This window comes from Pseudophryne corroboree, chromosome 2, assembly GCF_028390025.1.
Source record: "Pseudophryne corroboree isolate aPseCor3 chromosome 2, aPseCor3.hap2, whole genome shotgun sequence".
Classification (NCBI taxonomy): domain Eukaryota; kingdom Metazoa; phylum Chordata; class Amphibia; order Anura; family Myobatrachidae; genus Pseudophryne; species Pseudophryne corroboree.
The window spans coordinates 407,876,258-407,893,493 of NC_086445.1; the positions used below are offsets into that span (position 1 = coordinate 407,876,258).

A 17,236-nucleotide genomic window follows, 5' to 3' on the forward strand; every position below is an offset into this window, starting at 1 on the left:
GAAGGCAGCATGTGTGTGTTTTGCTAATGGGGCCAATGTGTGTATTTTTTGTCTGTGGGGGACAATGTGTGTGTGTTTTTCCCATGGGGGACTTATGGTGGGCCTTAGAAATTTGTAAGTGTATCCCTAACCCTCAGTCTCCACCCGTCAGAGACATTATCCCCCTTTGAAAGCTGCCCATATGGCAGCATGATATTGTAAAAAGTGTTTGTGTAATCTAAGACTCTCTAATTTGTTTTCCGTGGGAAAAAATGACATCTCTCTGAGAATCAGACAGAGGGTCTGATTCAGAGGTGGCGGCGGATACTTACTTACTCCCTGCTATACATCTGTGCAGCTGAATGTGCAATGACTGAGACATGCACTTTCAGAATCAGTGCATGTAGTAATACCAATTGGTGCATCCTTAGACACCACCATTGGTTGTACCATACAGACTTGCACCAGATCTGTGGCAGGTGCAGTTATTCTGACCACAACCGCTTGCATTAACACTCCTCCAACACTCCCATAATACGTCTGCTGAACTGACCATTTTTGCATGCACTGCCAGCAACCACCCAATCACAGCCCACGAACACCTTACACTTTTCAACAAAATTTATAATAATGTCCATCTTGATTACAACAGCACCTTTGTGCATACTGTACACTCTGTGTAACGTATGCGCCATACAAGTCTTTAGTATTTATATTGTGGTGAGGCAGTGTTAGTTTCACCAGGGAATGCAGTATTTCCAATGGTCACAACTTCCCTGTAGAGCAGGGGTGTCAAACACAAGGCCCGCGGGCCAAATCCGGCCCGCCAGACCTCGTCTGATGGCCCGCGGTGCCGCCGCCAGCCTTGCAGCCTCCCCTGCACGGAGTAAATTCATTTTAAAAATGGCTCAAGTTAAAAAAAAAAAAAAAAAATTTACTTACCTTCCGGGACCTGGCCCGACTTCTTCCTGCCCCGCACTGCTCCCTGGGTGTCGGACGTGACGTCATCACGTGACGTCCGCCCGACATCTCCAGGGATCAGAGGAGCGCGCGGACGCCGCGGAGAGGAGCAAGAAGAAAGAAGTAAAAGAAAGAAAGAAGTAAAAGGTAAGTAAAGTAAATGGAGGGGGCAGATGGCTGGGCACTATAAAAGGGGGCAGATGGCTGGGCACTATAAAAGGGGGCAGATGGCTGGGCACTATAAAAGGGGGCACATGGCTGGGCACTATAAAAGGGGGCAGATGGCTGGGCACTATAAAAGGGGGCAGATGGCTGGGCACTATAAAAGGGGGCACATGGCTGGGCACTATAAAAGGGGGCACATGGCTGGGCACTATAAAAGGGGGCAGATGGCTGGGCACTATAAAAGGGGGCAGATGGCTGGGCACTATAAAAGGGGGCACATGGCTGGGCACTATAAAAGGGGGCACATAATAATTGAATGCAGTGACATTAATTTATGATAATAAAGAGTGGACACATAGACCTACAGATACAACCGGCCCTTTGATGGGGACCAAACTGCTGATGCGGCCCCCGATGAATTTGAGTTTGACACCCCTGCTGTAGAGGGTTAAAGAAAAGCCATCCAGCCTCAGAGAAAGTGCTTTGCAGCCAGGTAAAAGGACCTGGTTCAGTGCAAAGACCGGATAGGGGCTCTGATGTGTGGTTGAGGGAGAGAAGGGTGGGCTCTCAACCACACAGCTCTCGTCCAGGTTTTTGGACCTTCCCAGCCATAGATCGGAATTGGTCTAATTGTACTGGCAGGGATTTAAACCCTGCTCAGTCTAATGTTCAACACACTGGTGCCGATAAGCGGCCATCGAGCAGGGAACGTTTCCACTAGTGCTATGGACTTGGACCATCAGTGCCTGGAGGCACAGAGAGACCGTGCATATGGTCTGCAGATTGGAAAATGTATTTCTTTTGTTTGGTGTGAGGTAGATTAAGGCTTTGGGGGGCCTGGGGTACTTAAGAGAGGGGGCTCTGTTGGCATTCTAATTGTTGGGATGCCAGTGTTGTCATGTGAATGCCAGCATCCCGACTGCAGGGATTTTCCTCATATATGATATATAGATATATATTTTAGATATATATATATATATATATATATATATATACTGTATATGTATATATATATATATATATATATATATATATACAGAGTTGGGGATTTCCAAAGGGAGCTAATATGGACAGAAAGATGTACTTTCTCCGCCAATATCAACTATTAAAAAAAATACTAATTTATTCATAAGAGTAAACTTGACATAACATGAATTATAGTCAGTTAGAACAGTGTGATTTACAGTTTGCAATGAACATTAATATCCAGTTTTGGCATTAGACAATAAACAATGTAGATGATGGCGATAAAATGAAGATTCTGATAGCAATTCAGATCAGCATAAAAACCCAATGCATTTCGTCCATATGACTTCTTCAGGGGTCTTATATCAATGCACAATTATACGGTTCTTCTATAGTCGTTAAATAGACATTGGCATTCAATAAGACCCCTGAAGAAGTCCTATGGATGAAACGCGTTGGGTTTTTATGCTGTTCTGAATTGCTATATATACACACACACACACACACACACACACACACACACACACACACACATATATTTTTATATATATATATATATATATATATATATATATATGTAGCCAGCCTTACATTTTTGGTGGGGATCTGCTGGCAATACAATAGTCTCCAAACAGCTCAAGGCCACAGGCTCCACATCACTGCTAGGGAGGGGATCCATCCACCTTCTCTGCAGCCTGCGCACCCAGCCAATGACTGAGTGGCATTATGGGACAGCTAAGCCGTCACTCAGCTGTCCTGTCTGTGCTGGGCTGCTGGCTGTTGCCGCTTAGCCCCAGGCAAATCCCCCCCCCCCCCCTTAATTTGGCTCTGCATGTGACACAAAAGGTGCAGGGCAAACAAGCCTCAGGTCACACATGATCAGTCTGCCCAGTCATCTCCGGTAGGTATTACTGCTACCACTGTAGCAGTGTTAGGAGATTACGGGGTGACAGCAGCCTTTTCGAGCAGCTGTCCCCAGAATGGAACAATACTGTATTGCTCTGTTACTGTAATTAAGTTTTAACTGCTGCCCACGATGTGGAATAAACCCCCTTAAAATTAGACCAAATCAAGCTATTAACTTTTACATACTGTATTTACATAATTAGGAACTAAGAATAATTGAGATACACTAAAGGTTTGAACATCAGAAGCACCCTATGTCCAGAGTGGTAACATTTACATATCTGTTTGTATATTTATCTTGTTGTGTACAAAAAGACAGAGAGATCCTACACTGGTTAAGTTATCACTGCAATCTCAATGTTTGGATAAGTGCTACAAACATGTTGTCACTTATACTGTAGTCTGGTATCAGCAAATGTTTACTAGGTCCATGCTGAAATTACCAATTTCTTGGATCTGATTTTTCAAGTCTGTATTCTTTGGAATTTTTAAATAATTGAATTTTTGGCTTCACCGGTTTGGCGGGCATTAAATACCGGATTTTTTTCCAAAATGTAGAATTCAGAGGCTGAGACTTATCTCCTTCCCACTTAACCTTGTTTCTCATTTTGAGAAGTTGCAGGGATTCCAGTTTAATACTCAGCTCACTTATAGGGGTGAGCTCAATCAATATAACTTTTATCTTCCGTTCCACCATTGCTTTGTGCAAACCACTTTCAAATTCATACATGGCTTTGTCAGTGATGTAGTTTTTGCTCAAGATAACAATCAATCTTCTGCTTTTTTCCAGAAGCAAATGCACGTCATCAACCAAAGCTGTGAAATAGGAACACGTACAGTTACATCACTACTGTGTAGAGTACACTTTCAATATGTATGGCAGGATATACAAACAATATATTTGTGGTGGAAACAAGAATATTTTAAAGTAAAAAACAACTATCACATAGCTATGAAACAACTGCTCTTGAGTAAACCAGTAGTTTTGGACCTTTTTGTGAAACTCTATGAATTTGACTGATGTAAAATGCACAATTGATATGGAGAGGCCTGATGTCTCTGAAGGAAGTTGGAGAAAGTGATCCTGGTGCTCTGGTGGGTTAATTGACTCCTGACAAAAAATTATCCCTAGTCTGTTTGTGTGTAGATGTGGTGGGGACTATGGGGGTCATTCCGACCCAATCGTTCGCTGCAGTTTGTCGCAGCACAGCGATCGGGTCGGAACTGCACATGCGCTGGTGCCGCAGTGTGCCGGCGCATGGCAGCTTTCGTTGCCTAGCAATCGCCTCTAAGACAGAGGCGGTCGCTGGGCAGGAGGGGGCTAAGCCGCCGTTTAGGGGGAGCTGTCCGGTCAACACAAACGTGGCCGGACCGTTGGGGGGGGGCGGCCCGCGGCGACTGCCTGATGTCTCACACAGCCGCTGCGGCCAGCGGCAGCAACAATTAACTCCCGGCCAGCCGCAGTAGCTGCACTGGCCGGGAGTTACTCCTCAAATACAAGGGCATTGCCGCTGTGTGATGCTTTTGTATTTGTGTGGGGGAGGGGGGTCGAACTGACATGCGGGGCGGACTAGCCCTGTGCTGGGCGTCCCCCCGCATGTCAGGGAAGATGATCGTAGCTGTGATAAATTTAGCACAGCTACGATCAACTCGGAATGACCCCCTATATGCGGGTGTTTCAATAAGTAAGGTTACAAGACCTCTCAGGTGTTTAATGTTCTCTATTCCATTTATTTCTCACCAGGACAGAGCAGGTAGACCACTGCTTCCCCTCATGGCCATTAGACTGCACCTCATATTAGTCATACAGTCCTAACATCAGTTGTAAAATGGCGGGGCTGGCGAAAACATGGTCATACATTGAGGTGCGTAGTGTGATCAGATTTCTGCATCTAAAGGGCACATCAACAGCTGACATTCATCGCCAACTTGGCGAGGTGTATGGTTATACGTCATGTCATGGACACAGGTGTGGATTTGGTGACCTGCCTTTCATAACAGCAGGACAGACATTAAAGATGAGCAGTGATCCGGCTGGCCAAGCACGACCACCACAGGCAGTGCTTCAGACCCCAAACTGTTTCCTAACTGCCATGTTGCAGTGACAGTTACAGATGTGTCCCACTACAGCTTTGCTGTGTGTAGCAGCTTACTGTGGCAGGATTGCAATGCAAACTCATCGTGGCAAGCCACATGCATTTGACTGACTCCCATAGAACTCAATGGTTGGCTTCAATTGAATTGTATGCATAGCAGGGCTATGCTACGAGTTATACAGTATGTACGCATTGCAGTAACAACTGAAGAGGACACATCTGCTGATTGGTTGGTACTTTTTCTCTCTAGACTTCATCTCTCTAAGCTTTAAGTAATCTACTCTAAAGTCATCTTCAAAGTTGGGCCACTGGTCATGCACTATAGACCAGTGGTGTGTGCTTTTTCCAGGCAAAAATTGTACAGCCATGCACTGTAGTCATCTAAATGCTGTCCTCCCTGCATGCTTCTATGTATGCAGATGGCCACACCAACTTCTTGCAGCTGTATATGCTCCTTCAGTGGTGTGTCGCTCTATGACAGCACATACACTCTTTCACTCCAGTGGGACTCTTCCCCCTGCTGTAGTTTTATTTAGTCTTGCACTTCAACTTCCACCCCCGTGCTCACCACCCCCTCTCCCCGGACACACTTCAGTACAGGACATGGGGCATACCATGCACTTGCTCTGGGCTTCAGGCAACTCCTCTGCTATCCACAGTACAATTACTGCACTTTAAAAAAAAAATATGTACAAATGTATGAAGAAAAATAATAAGAGATGAATGTATTGTCACCTTCTCCTGGAATAGCATCTCTCTCAAAAATGCACAGTTTATAACCAAAGTGGTTTTCCAAAATTGGAACAAAAGTCTGGAATGCAAAGTCTCTTTCTTCTGCTTCAGTATTACAATGACCTTCAAAAGACAGGTAAGCGTCGTACTCTTTTCCGTCTGGATAAATAAAACAATCTCAAGTTATATGGTTTTTACGATGAAAGGTTTGAATCAGCTAAGATATTAAAAAGTCAAAACCAATAATATAGTATAAATGTCTTTGCTACTCTACAATATTGTTAAAGCATTGTACACTTATAGTTATATTGATGCTGGGAGCTGTCCTCGTGGAAGTGAGCAAAATAGAAGCAATGTAACCACAAAATGGAATCTGCCTATGTCATTATCCGGTATATGTGACTTATCTGACATTCTCTTGAGCTCTGAAAAATGAATAAGAATGGGGCAGCATAGATGGTGTCATGGTTAGCATTACTGCCTCACAGCACTGGTACTCACCTCCAATGGTCTCATCCAGTCCTGTTACATTGCGGTACAATAAAACAATTTGTATTCTAAACAAAATGCACAAAACAACTAGAATCACAGTGGAGACAGAACAAGTGATAGCTGCAATAATTGAAGCTGTGAAGATACTCTTAGAAATGTCCGGATTCTTATCTGTTAAAAAGAAAAAAACAACAACACAGGAATGTTAGGGAAGACATATCACACTTTCTAAACATGAATGTAAGGGCAGTGCCAATGGGCACCCAATCTTTGCAGCCTAAGGACAACTAGTGGACTTCCCAACCAACTTAACCCAAAATAAGTACAGTAGACTTGAAGCACTGAGAAGACTACTTTATAGATCAGATCTTCATTGTGACACTTCTGCTATGTAAAACTAGTCCATTACTCTCCATATATGGGAGCAAAGCAATATGGGACTGTTAAAGTAAAGGTGCTTACACACTAGATTACTCGCAAATGATGCAATGTCATCTGTGACGGGACCTGACGGTGGTGTCGGCATTGGCAAGTGCATACGGTGGGGGGGCCCTCACTGGCGATGTCACCACAGAGGATGCCGCGGACGATGCACAGGAGCGCACATTGTCAGTGACATAGGGGGTAATTCAGACCTGATCGTAGCAGAAAATTTGTTAGCAGTTGGGCAAAACCATGTGCACTGCAGGTGGGGCAGATATAAACATGTGTAGAGAGAGTTAGATTTGGGTGGGTTATTTAGTTTCTGAGCAGGGTAAATACTGCCTGCTTTACTTATACACAACAATTTAGATTTCAGATTGAACCCCCCCCCCCCCCGAAATCTAACTCTCTCTGCACACGCTATATCTGCCCCCCCCCCCCTGCAGTGCACATGGTTTTGCCCAACTTCTAACAAATTTGCTGCTACAATCAGGTCTAAATTAGGCCCAAAGTACATACACACTGCACAGTGGGCCTAATTCAGACCTGTCATGGATGTGCAAAAAAAATCACATTGCTCAAAATCTCTGACATGTGGGGAGATGCCCAGCATGGGGCTAGTCCGTCCTGGATGCCAGGCCCTGCCCCCCACCTCGCAGATGTGCGAAAGTATTGCACAGCGGCAAAGAATAGCTCCCTGCCTGCAAAGGCAGATGGCTACCCTCCATGTTTTTGGCCGTAGTGGCTGCGTGTGATGTCACGCCACCACCGCGGCCCATCCTGCAAATGGTCCGGACATGACTGCATTGTCAGTTCGGATGCCAGAAAATGCAGCTGGAACGCCGTCGACACGCCCACGACCACCTCTGCCTGTCAATCAGGCAGAGGCGATCGCACCAGTGAGATGCCTTTGTGCGTGTGCACACCTCACTGGGCTTCAGCCTGCGATCGCTGCCGCTACAGCAACCAAGTCTGCATTAGGCCCAATATCAAGAACGATGTGTCCGACTATGAGAACATTGTACACAATATCGTCTAGTGTGTACGCACCTTTAGTGTCAGTACCTAAGATATAAGTGGTCTATCCCCCTCTTACCCAAACAGGAAATCTGAGCTGCAATAGGCAAATAAAGGGAGGACCCAAAAAAGATTGATAATCAATAATCAAATGATTTTATTAACTAGATTAATGGTTTCATAATACAACTCACTATTGTCATTAACAAACAACATTTTAAATAATTTAGTTTTCACTACGGTAGACAACAATGGTTAGCAGAAAAATTGAAGAATACAAATAATTTGAACAGAATTTGAAAATGCAGTATCACAAGTTAAAAATCAGGCATAAAAATAAAGCATAAAAGAAAAATTAAATCCTCACTCAAAACTGCAGTTTATGTGATAAATAACCCAGTACTCAGGGGCCCTTCTGGTCATGGTTGCTATACTCACGACAACATACAGTAGCAGGAGCAGAGGAGAGGGGTGGTCTTCAGTATGCCGCCGGCCAGAATCCTGGCGACCAGCATACCGGCGCCGGGATCCCGACCGCCGGCATACCGACACATATTCTCCCTCTTGGGGGTCCACGACCCCCCTGGAGGGAGAATAAATAGCGTGGCGCATGCAGCACACCACCGTGCCCTCAGCGTGGCGAGCGCAGTGAGCTCGCAAGGGGCTCATTAGCGCTCGCCCAGCTGTTGGTATGCCGGCGGTCAGGATCCCGGCGCCGGTATGCTGGTCCCCAGGATCTCGGCCACTGGCCACTCACACTACACCCGAGGAGAGTAACCACGAGGGAGTGCACTGACCATTGCTGGTTTTCACTTCAGAACATTACTGTGACAAATATAATAATACTGTACATTTAATAACATTTTTATTTTGTAGGCCTTGCAGACTTGATTCTGACAAATATTATTGCGCTTACGATTACTAAATATTGATTATGAAATTATTTATTTAGCAAAGCCCTGCTGAAACTTAAAATCCCCAATAGTCACTATTATAGGGGTAATAAAGAGGGTGGACGCTAACTACGTGCAGAAATATGCTAAAGCCACAGGAGGCGTCTTCAGTTAAAAGTTGCCCACTGCAGGATTCTGTGTTCTGCTTCTGCACCTGAGGATGCAGCATCGGAATAACTGCGTGACCATCGAACATCTAAGTAACCGTCAGGGTACATACAGTATAAGGGTTGTGGTCTTGTAAGGAAAGACTGAAAGAAATACTCCTGATTGGTGTAGTTATTTAAAATATCATTTATAATTTATTATGTCATGGTAAAATAGTAGGATTAGAGAAGAAAAATGTACAAACACATGATATTAAAAATCTGATTTGTAAATTCAGTATATCCAGTAATACTAAATACTGAGAAACCATTGGGAAGATACTTTGGGGCAGATTTATTCAAACATTTTTTACTAAAATAATGTGGAAAAGGGTGTTTTCACCCTTGGAGCAATTTTCATGAAAAACTGCTCCAAACCCTTTAATTCACTTTTTTTTAGTAAGCATTTCTCATACTTATAATGGGAAATGCGATCTGACCAGATTTACAAAATAAAAATTGTAAAAGACACAGCAGTGAGCATTGTGATAACGCCAGCTTCAGCGTAATCACAGGCCTCACTGCGGATTGTGTATTTCTGGACAGCTTTCTCTGCCTGTAGGCAGTCATGACAGGAGAAGTGGGTCGACCAAGGTGCAGTAATGGTGATATCAGTGGCGGCACATGCACAACATTTACTCTGGGTATTTGTAATGAAAAATACCCTGATGATGTTGCGGAGAGGCATCACAGGGACAGAGCTTTCACGCAAACTCTGTCCCTGCATGCAGTAATTGATACATCCATGCGATGTAGTCAATTATCGCAATGTGGATTGGGTCGATTTTACTGTATCACATCCTATCCACATCTGAGGATAAATCGGCCCCTTTGTGTCTCCCTTTCTACAGTAAATCAGTGCAGAGTGGTCAGATGAATATACCGTCAGGGCACTCAGAGTGTCTGGTGTAATCAATCTTCAAAAGCACGTAAATCTGAATCGGAAGACGCAGATCCTAGCCTCGGCCTGATGCCCCGTTTTGTCAAACGCTCCACATTGCCACCTCTGCTCCTCCTCCAAACAGTGATGTCGCAGAACGAGTTCTACTCATGCTCAGATCTCAAACTATACTATTGGAGATATGCATCAACATCGAGTTAACGGGTATCCGTTCACATGGTCGACCATGTTATGGTCGACAGTCATTAGGTCGACCACTATTGGTCAACATTGACATGGTCGACATGGACACATGGTCGACACATGAAAATGGTCGACACATGAAAAGGTCGACATGAGTTTTTTAACTTTTTTTCTTTTGGGGAACTTTTCCATACTTTACGATCCACGTGGACTACGATTGGAACGGTAATCTGTGCCGAGCGAAGCGGCAGCGGAGCGAAGGCACCATGCCCGAAGCATGGCGAGCGAACGCGGTGCACTAATTGGGGTTCCCAGTCACTTTACGCAAAAAACGACACCAAAAAAAGTAAAAAAACTTATGTCGACCTTTTCATGTGTCGACCTTTCATGTGTCGACCATGTGTCCATGTCGACCATGTCAATGTCGACCAATAGTGGTCGACCTAATGACTGTCGACCATAACATGGTCGACCATTCATACCGGAACCGAGTTAACGTACATCTCTGAGTCATGCCCAAATTTGCAAACCATGTTGATAACAGACATGATCAAATAGCATATCTTACCTTTTAATTTAAGAGCATATGTTTTTATTTCCTCACCGTAGGTGGTAGCCAGTTTACAAATATATGGATATTTTATATCATCTGTGGTTATATTTATTATGTGTAATTCAGTGCTCAAAGTCTGTTCTTCTTTCCTGTAACTTGTAATATAAAATGTGGTTATATTAGCAATGTTTGAAATTGTACTGTGCAGCCTGAGATTACTTTCTACTTTGAAATTCTGTGATATTCATAAATATTTGGTTGTATTCCCTTACATTGGGTACATACTGTAGCATTGTAGAACACAGAGAGTAGCATCGATATCAGGGCCATCTTAACATATAGGTACACTGGGCAGCTGCCCAGGGACCCACAATTCTATGGGCTCTTGAGTAGGGATAGATGGTGGTCACACAATCAGATCGACCAGGCATCATTCTCAACCTGCCTCCCAGCCTGCAGCTACACTGTGGAAGGATGTCAGCATGCTGACTGCTGGTTGGCTGAAGCTATCCACCAATCAGAGTGCTGACAGCCATTCACTGTATTGAAGCATGAAGAGTGAAGGTGTTGAACCGCAGGAAGGACATATTATAATAATTTTTTTAAATTGCTTCCCAAGAATGGGTCTGTAGGGGCCCCAAAGCATTGCTTTGCCCAGGGTTTACTATGCTGTTGAGACAGCCCTGGTCTGTATATGCATCTTTTGCCGGAATTGCTGCTGTGACTTTATGCAAATACTGCTAAGAGCTATTCCCTGGTGTATATGCGTCTGTGTGTGCAACGGCTGAGATACACATGGAGCGTCTTCAGACACTGAAATACCATTTGATGCTTATTTAGATGCACCATTGGTCGCACAATCAAAATTTGCTCCAGCCCTATAGCAGCTGCAGATTATCTGCCCGAATATGACCTCCTTTGTGGACAATTCTGTAATCTCTGTATCTCCGTAACTCCCTCTCTGCCCAGGAACACCCAATACATTTTCAAAACATTTCTGAGACTGCATCTCCCGTGCAACTCAATCACAACTGTGATTCTGTGCATCCAGAATCTGGACACATGCTCAGTGTGACTTAGACATGCGTAGAAGAAAGCAAATCACTCCACAGGGTCTGACATTGCCACTGAGGTTAACTCAGAAACAGCCCCAGAGACCCATTTCAGACTGAATATACACCATTGTTATGCTGCTCAAAATACTAATTTCCATACCGTACATGATCACATTTCTTGTCAATACTGGAGGGTATAATGATGTATAATGGAGCTGATTCTGAGGTGCCTGCAATGTCAATGTTGGGAGCAATTTTTTTCTCCTGCGTCTGCACAACAGCTGCACTGTGCACATGATGAGATTGAGTACCGATTGTGCGCGCACATAAGATTTAGGGCGGGATGTACTATGCATCCCATCACATCCCGCCACTTATTGGGTACATACTGGGGTTAATAATACCAGTACGTACTTAGAAATGCAACTAGTATCACAAAGTTACAGCTTTCCCAATAAGAGCAATCACAGGACTTCTGGGTTTAGGACACACTGAGCATGAGTTGTATGATGACTGCGGTGGTGCTGGGAGGGATCGGATTGGGATCTGATGGATTGCATCCCAGAACTTGGTAAATATGGGAATGCGGGCAAAATGCTGAAAACTGCATTTTTGGAAAATGTGTCCGCCTTTCTGCTTTTAGTAAATCCCCCTACTTCACAAAGTTAGTGACAATTAATCAGCATTTGGGGGAGGTAATGGGAGCTAGAAAAACACAGGCATACCAGAGTACATTTCTGGGCATCCCCTAGTCAGCCACTGCAAATCCTTTATAGCTGAAGAGGCCCTGACGTCAATGCCGTAACTAGACTTTTTGGTGCTCTGTGCCAGAAAGAAAATTGGTGCCCACCACCCCATTTTTCCAAAAGAGACATAAGGCAAAGAGGCATTTTCTGTTTGTATATATATATATATATATATATATATATAGTATATACATATACATGAACACACACACAAGAAATGGATTGGGACACAAATCCTTTTTATGCCATATTCATGCACTTAACCCAATCGCTTACCGCCATTCACCCACAATAACCCTCACTAAACAACACATTTTAATATATTGCCACACCAAGGACTCAAACCCACAACCTGCTGCATCCCAACCAAACACCCCACTCGTGGAGCCACTTGATCCCGCATAAAAACGATGAGATTTTTAACTATATGAAGCTACCTGTACCCAGTGGTGGGATTCAGCCGGTTCGCACCGGTTCTTCAGAACCGATACCTAAAGTTAGGTATGGTTCTTAGAACCGGTTGCTAATTGCGTGGGTGCTCCCGGGCCCGAGCACCCATGGACCGCGAGGAGCACCCATGGAACCCGCCGCTGCCCCAATAGCGATAGCCGCCGCTGCCCCCACAGTAGATTGAGACGCGCTGGGGGCTGCGGAAGTGCTTCTGTACCATAGCAATGTAAAAAAAAAAAAATGGCCGCCGCCAAGGAGGAGACAGATGCTAGAGGTCACATTTGACCTCTAGCGCCAGTCTCCTCGGCGGCGGGCATTTTAAGAGGGTGTTTTTTTTACACTGCTGTGACTGCTATTACAGAAGCGCTTCCGCAGCCCCCAGCGCGTCTCAATCTACTGCGGGGGCTAGCAGTAACCACTGAAGTCCGCACCCACCCTTCTCAACTTTACTGGGGCAGCGGCCAGGAGATACCTGGCAACACGCAGGAAACCCCTGACAATGCACAGGAGACCCCTAGCAACGCGCATGAAACCCCTGGCAACGCACAGGAGACCCCTAGCAACATGCATGAAACCCCTGGCAATGCCAGGAGACCCCTAGCAACGCGCATGAAACCCCTGGCAACGCACAGGAGACCCCAGGCAATGTAAGTGGCATTATTGTGTGTGGGCATAAAATGGTGTCAGGACCATAACTGTGTGTATCATAATATGTAATTGGCATTACAGTGTGTGGCATAACGCATAATGGGTGTTATTTGAGTATTAAATGCATGAATTATTAAACTACCTTTCGGTATACTTAAAATGGTCATTAGTACATAGAACCGGTTGTTCATTTATTTGAATCCCACCACTGCCTGTACCCCATAAAAAAAACAGCACTATCATTGAGCAGATCAATGCAGTGTGCAGCCACACATGCAATCCCTTGCAGCCACACACTACATGATCACCCCTTCACAAAGTACAAGCTAAGCTTCAAATAATTAAAACTCTCCAGCTTGGAATTCTCTAGCTTTCTATGCAAGTGCAGATAGCTCAATGAATAGAGTGTCCGATGTCATAGGCAACGGGTTCAAATCCTGGGCACATAAGCATCCCGAAATGTAATAAAGGACAGTGTGACCGGCAGATGTGAGATGCTGGCAGTGGCCATATCTATGCACTAGAAGGTTGCTGACCCATTAGCATAGTTTCACAAGTACCCTGAGAATAAAATCGCAGATGCGCATGTAACTGCAGTGCATACACCTCTTATCCAGGCCTTATAGCAATAGCAGCACATTGCTAACTGTCAAGACAAAATCATCTCTTCTGTAAATGACACTTCATTAAATTCTAACTATATATATTGTTTAAAAATAAGGTTATGCAACTTTAACATTTACTAATAAACTTAATAGTGTGTGCTAATACAAACAACGAGGCCAGCAAAGAAAAGGGTTGCCTCTTTGCTGGCGCACTGTAGAGGGAATATTTTAAATACTGTATAACTTTTATTCCATATTACTTAAGTACATCTTGTTTGTGAAGTAAAACCATACATAAAGTGAAAAATAAAAATAAATTGGTGAATAAAAATTCATATCTCATTGTGTTTTTATTTTTTTTTACTGTTTTTTTTAATCAAATATGTATCATACATATTCCTCTGTCTATTGATTGAATAATGTGTAACTCAATATAGAGGCGTAATGTACCACATACAAGGTTAATTTTTTTCCTATTTGTGTTATATTAGTTTTATCCTAGTGGTCTTTAGTATAATTGTCTAATCATTCAGCAATATGTATATACTCGTACAGGGGTAAAAATGGGGAGGAACGTGGTGGAACTGAGTTCCACCAACTGTAATTGTAGGCGGAACTTGTTCCACCTCCTCCATTGCCCTGCACAGTAATTCCAACAGAAAACCCTGCCCCATAACCTATGTCAATAGATGATGCAGGCGGCGATGGTGTTACTGATGAGCTGCAGTCACCTCCCCCTTCCTCAGGCCCTGGTGGCTCCATGGTCCTCCTACATCTACAGCCAGAGGCGGATTGGCCATAGGGTTTACAGGGAAGATTCCCGGTGGGCCGACGCACCCGCGGGGCCTGTTTCGTTTGAGGACGTGTGGTCCTTTTTATAGACATAATGAATAAGATGCAAAATAATTTGCATATATGAAAATTACTTTGCCACTTAGCCTGTGATTGCAGATGATCTAGTGTATACTCTGTCTGCCTGCTTGGCTGACATATAAGATTGAGTGAATAGTGATTGGGATACGCGGTTGGTGTAATAAGCAAGAAAATATATCTTTCTACAGAATTATATCGTTTCCTAAATTCTGAAGGTGTATCATATAATGTGCTCATAATATTTAATTTTATTTTTAACTTCCCCCTTGATGCTGGACATGCCCACTATCTGGAAAGTCTTGGGGGAAGGGTGCTGCTGCCATGGCCCATGGCTAGACCTTACACCTCTGGTGCTACCCATGTGGGGCCACTAGTACAAATTTTTCCAGGGCCGCTTTATGTTCCCAATCCGCCCCTGTCTACAGCCCACCCCTCCTGGTACTCACACATGCTGTGTCTGTTGGATGGCATTCATCCCCTCCTCAGGTCCGAGTGGCTTCCTTTTTTGGCACAGCATATGTGATGTCATTCTGTCGCTGCTGCTGAAGTGAAGACGAGCCATGAAGAGGAGCAGGCTCTGTGCATCTTGAAGACAAGATGAGAGGTGGCTGGTGTGACAAGAGAGGTGGGGAAGCTGCTGGAGAGATACAGGGCATGGAGCTGCTTGAGTGACAGGCAGAGATATGTATAAGGGGAACTACTGTGGGTATTATGTGTATAAGCGGCACTACTGTAGTCATTATGTGTAAGAGGCACTACTATTGTGGGCATTATGTGTAAGGGGCACTACTACTGTGAGCATTCATTATATAAGCGCACTACTATTGTGGGTATTTTGTGTATAAGTGGCACTTCTGTGGGCATTATGTCTATAAGTGACACTACTGTGCTCCTTATTTGTAAGGGGCACTACAACCGTGGGCATTAGGTGTAAGGGCCACTACTACTGTGAGAATTGACTGTAAGGGGCACTACTGTTGGCATTGTATATAAGGGCACTACTGTGTGTAACAACGTATGTAAAGGGTACTATTGTGTAGCGCAACGTTAAAAAAGGACACTACTGAGTGACATAACCTGAATAATGGGCATTACTATGCTCCCCTTGCTCACCCCTGTCGGCTTCTACGCATTCAGGATCACGACGTCGATATTTCGAAAGTCGGGATCCCACACACAGGCTTCCCATACTGATCCTGAATAAGATTGTGCTACTGTGTGGTGTAATTTGAATTTGGGGAGTACAATTGTGTGACATGCCTCTTCTTTGTGGTAAGTAGGGCACTAATTTATAGTGTGCAGGGTAGGGGGGGGGGGGTGCTGAAAACACTAGCACTGGCCCTGGCTCCGCTTAATGTGGGTGGCAGAAATATGCTTAAAATATTAATGACATTCACATCAGTGAATATATAATAGTATATATTGTTCCAAAGCAATATTCCATTCAGTTAAAATAGGAATATATGATGTTTCTGCTCTTATGCAGACAGGACTGTTAAAGAATTGGACAGATAAATCCCTTAGACTGGAAATAAATCATGTATAATTATTACACTTGAACCTTCTGCTGACAGTAATATATCTGGTTTGTCTATTATATGCAGATGGATTGTTGTTATTTTGTCTGCTGACAGTGACACAAATGTCACATCTATTATAAAAGCAATTAAGAATCCGAGTATATATCAGGGTAGATAATTAATTTTTGGTAATATAAGCATTATTACTGCTCTTATCTAGACTGCTGAGTAAGTAAGGCAGATATACAGTATACCTCAGGCTGGAAATAGATAATATATACAGTATGTCAAGATGGGAAATCAATTAGAAAGCATATGGATACATTCCAAATCTTTAAATAGTCTGCTGCCTAGAATATAGAATACCAAGTTTATTATCCAGTGATAATTGGCCATACTAAAACTGTAGCAGGGCATGCTGGGATGTGTAGTTCAACAACAGCTGGGGTTCCAAAGGTTCCCCATCACTGATTTAGACAAATTATTAGATCTTAGTCTCCCTAATATTTCCCTAAATTGATGTTGAATATATTAATTTTTTTAAAATCTTATCAAATAATGTAAGAAACGGTCAAGTTCTTATTCCTCTGCACAGGCTGGGAATGAATATTGCAACAAATGGATCTCACGTCACTATACAGGAAAGAATGTTACAACATAGATTGTAATCACCTTCTCATACAGTGATACAAATGTGCAATGTACTGTCTGTTAGAGTGTTACTCTGTGCTGCACAGTGACTTCTATGGCAATGCAGTCAATATACCAGCTGTCGGGATCCCGTCATTTCAGTCCCGGCAGACGGGATGCCGCTGTCGGCATAGTGACAGTCGGCATTCCATCTGCCGGGATATTATATGTATCCCC

At 43.8% G+C, this 17,236-nt stretch overlaps 1 protein-coding gene across 1 annotated transcript in view; it reads right to left on the bottom strand.

The window, feature by feature from the left end:
* Positions 1 to 2,600: 2,600 nt before the first annotated feature.
* IL18R1 (interleukin 18 receptor 1) overlaps positions 2,601 to 17,236 on the bottom strand; it is a 96,370-nt gene continuing 81,734 nt past the window's right edge. The window contains exons 4-7 of the mRNA XM_063957136.1: positions 10,488 to 10,627; positions 6,306 to 6,467; positions 5,808 to 5,963; positions 2,601 to 3,792 (exon numbers count right to left, since the gene is read on the bottom strand). Coding sequence (XP_063813206.1) covers positions 3,416 to 3,792; positions 5,808 to 5,963; positions 6,306 to 6,467; positions 10,488 to 10,627 — 835 coding nt within the window. The 3' untranslated portion in view covers positions 2,601 to 3,415. The remainder of the gene's footprint in view (positions 3,793 to 5,807; positions 5,964 to 6,305; positions 6,468 to 10,487; positions 10,628 to 17,236) is intronic.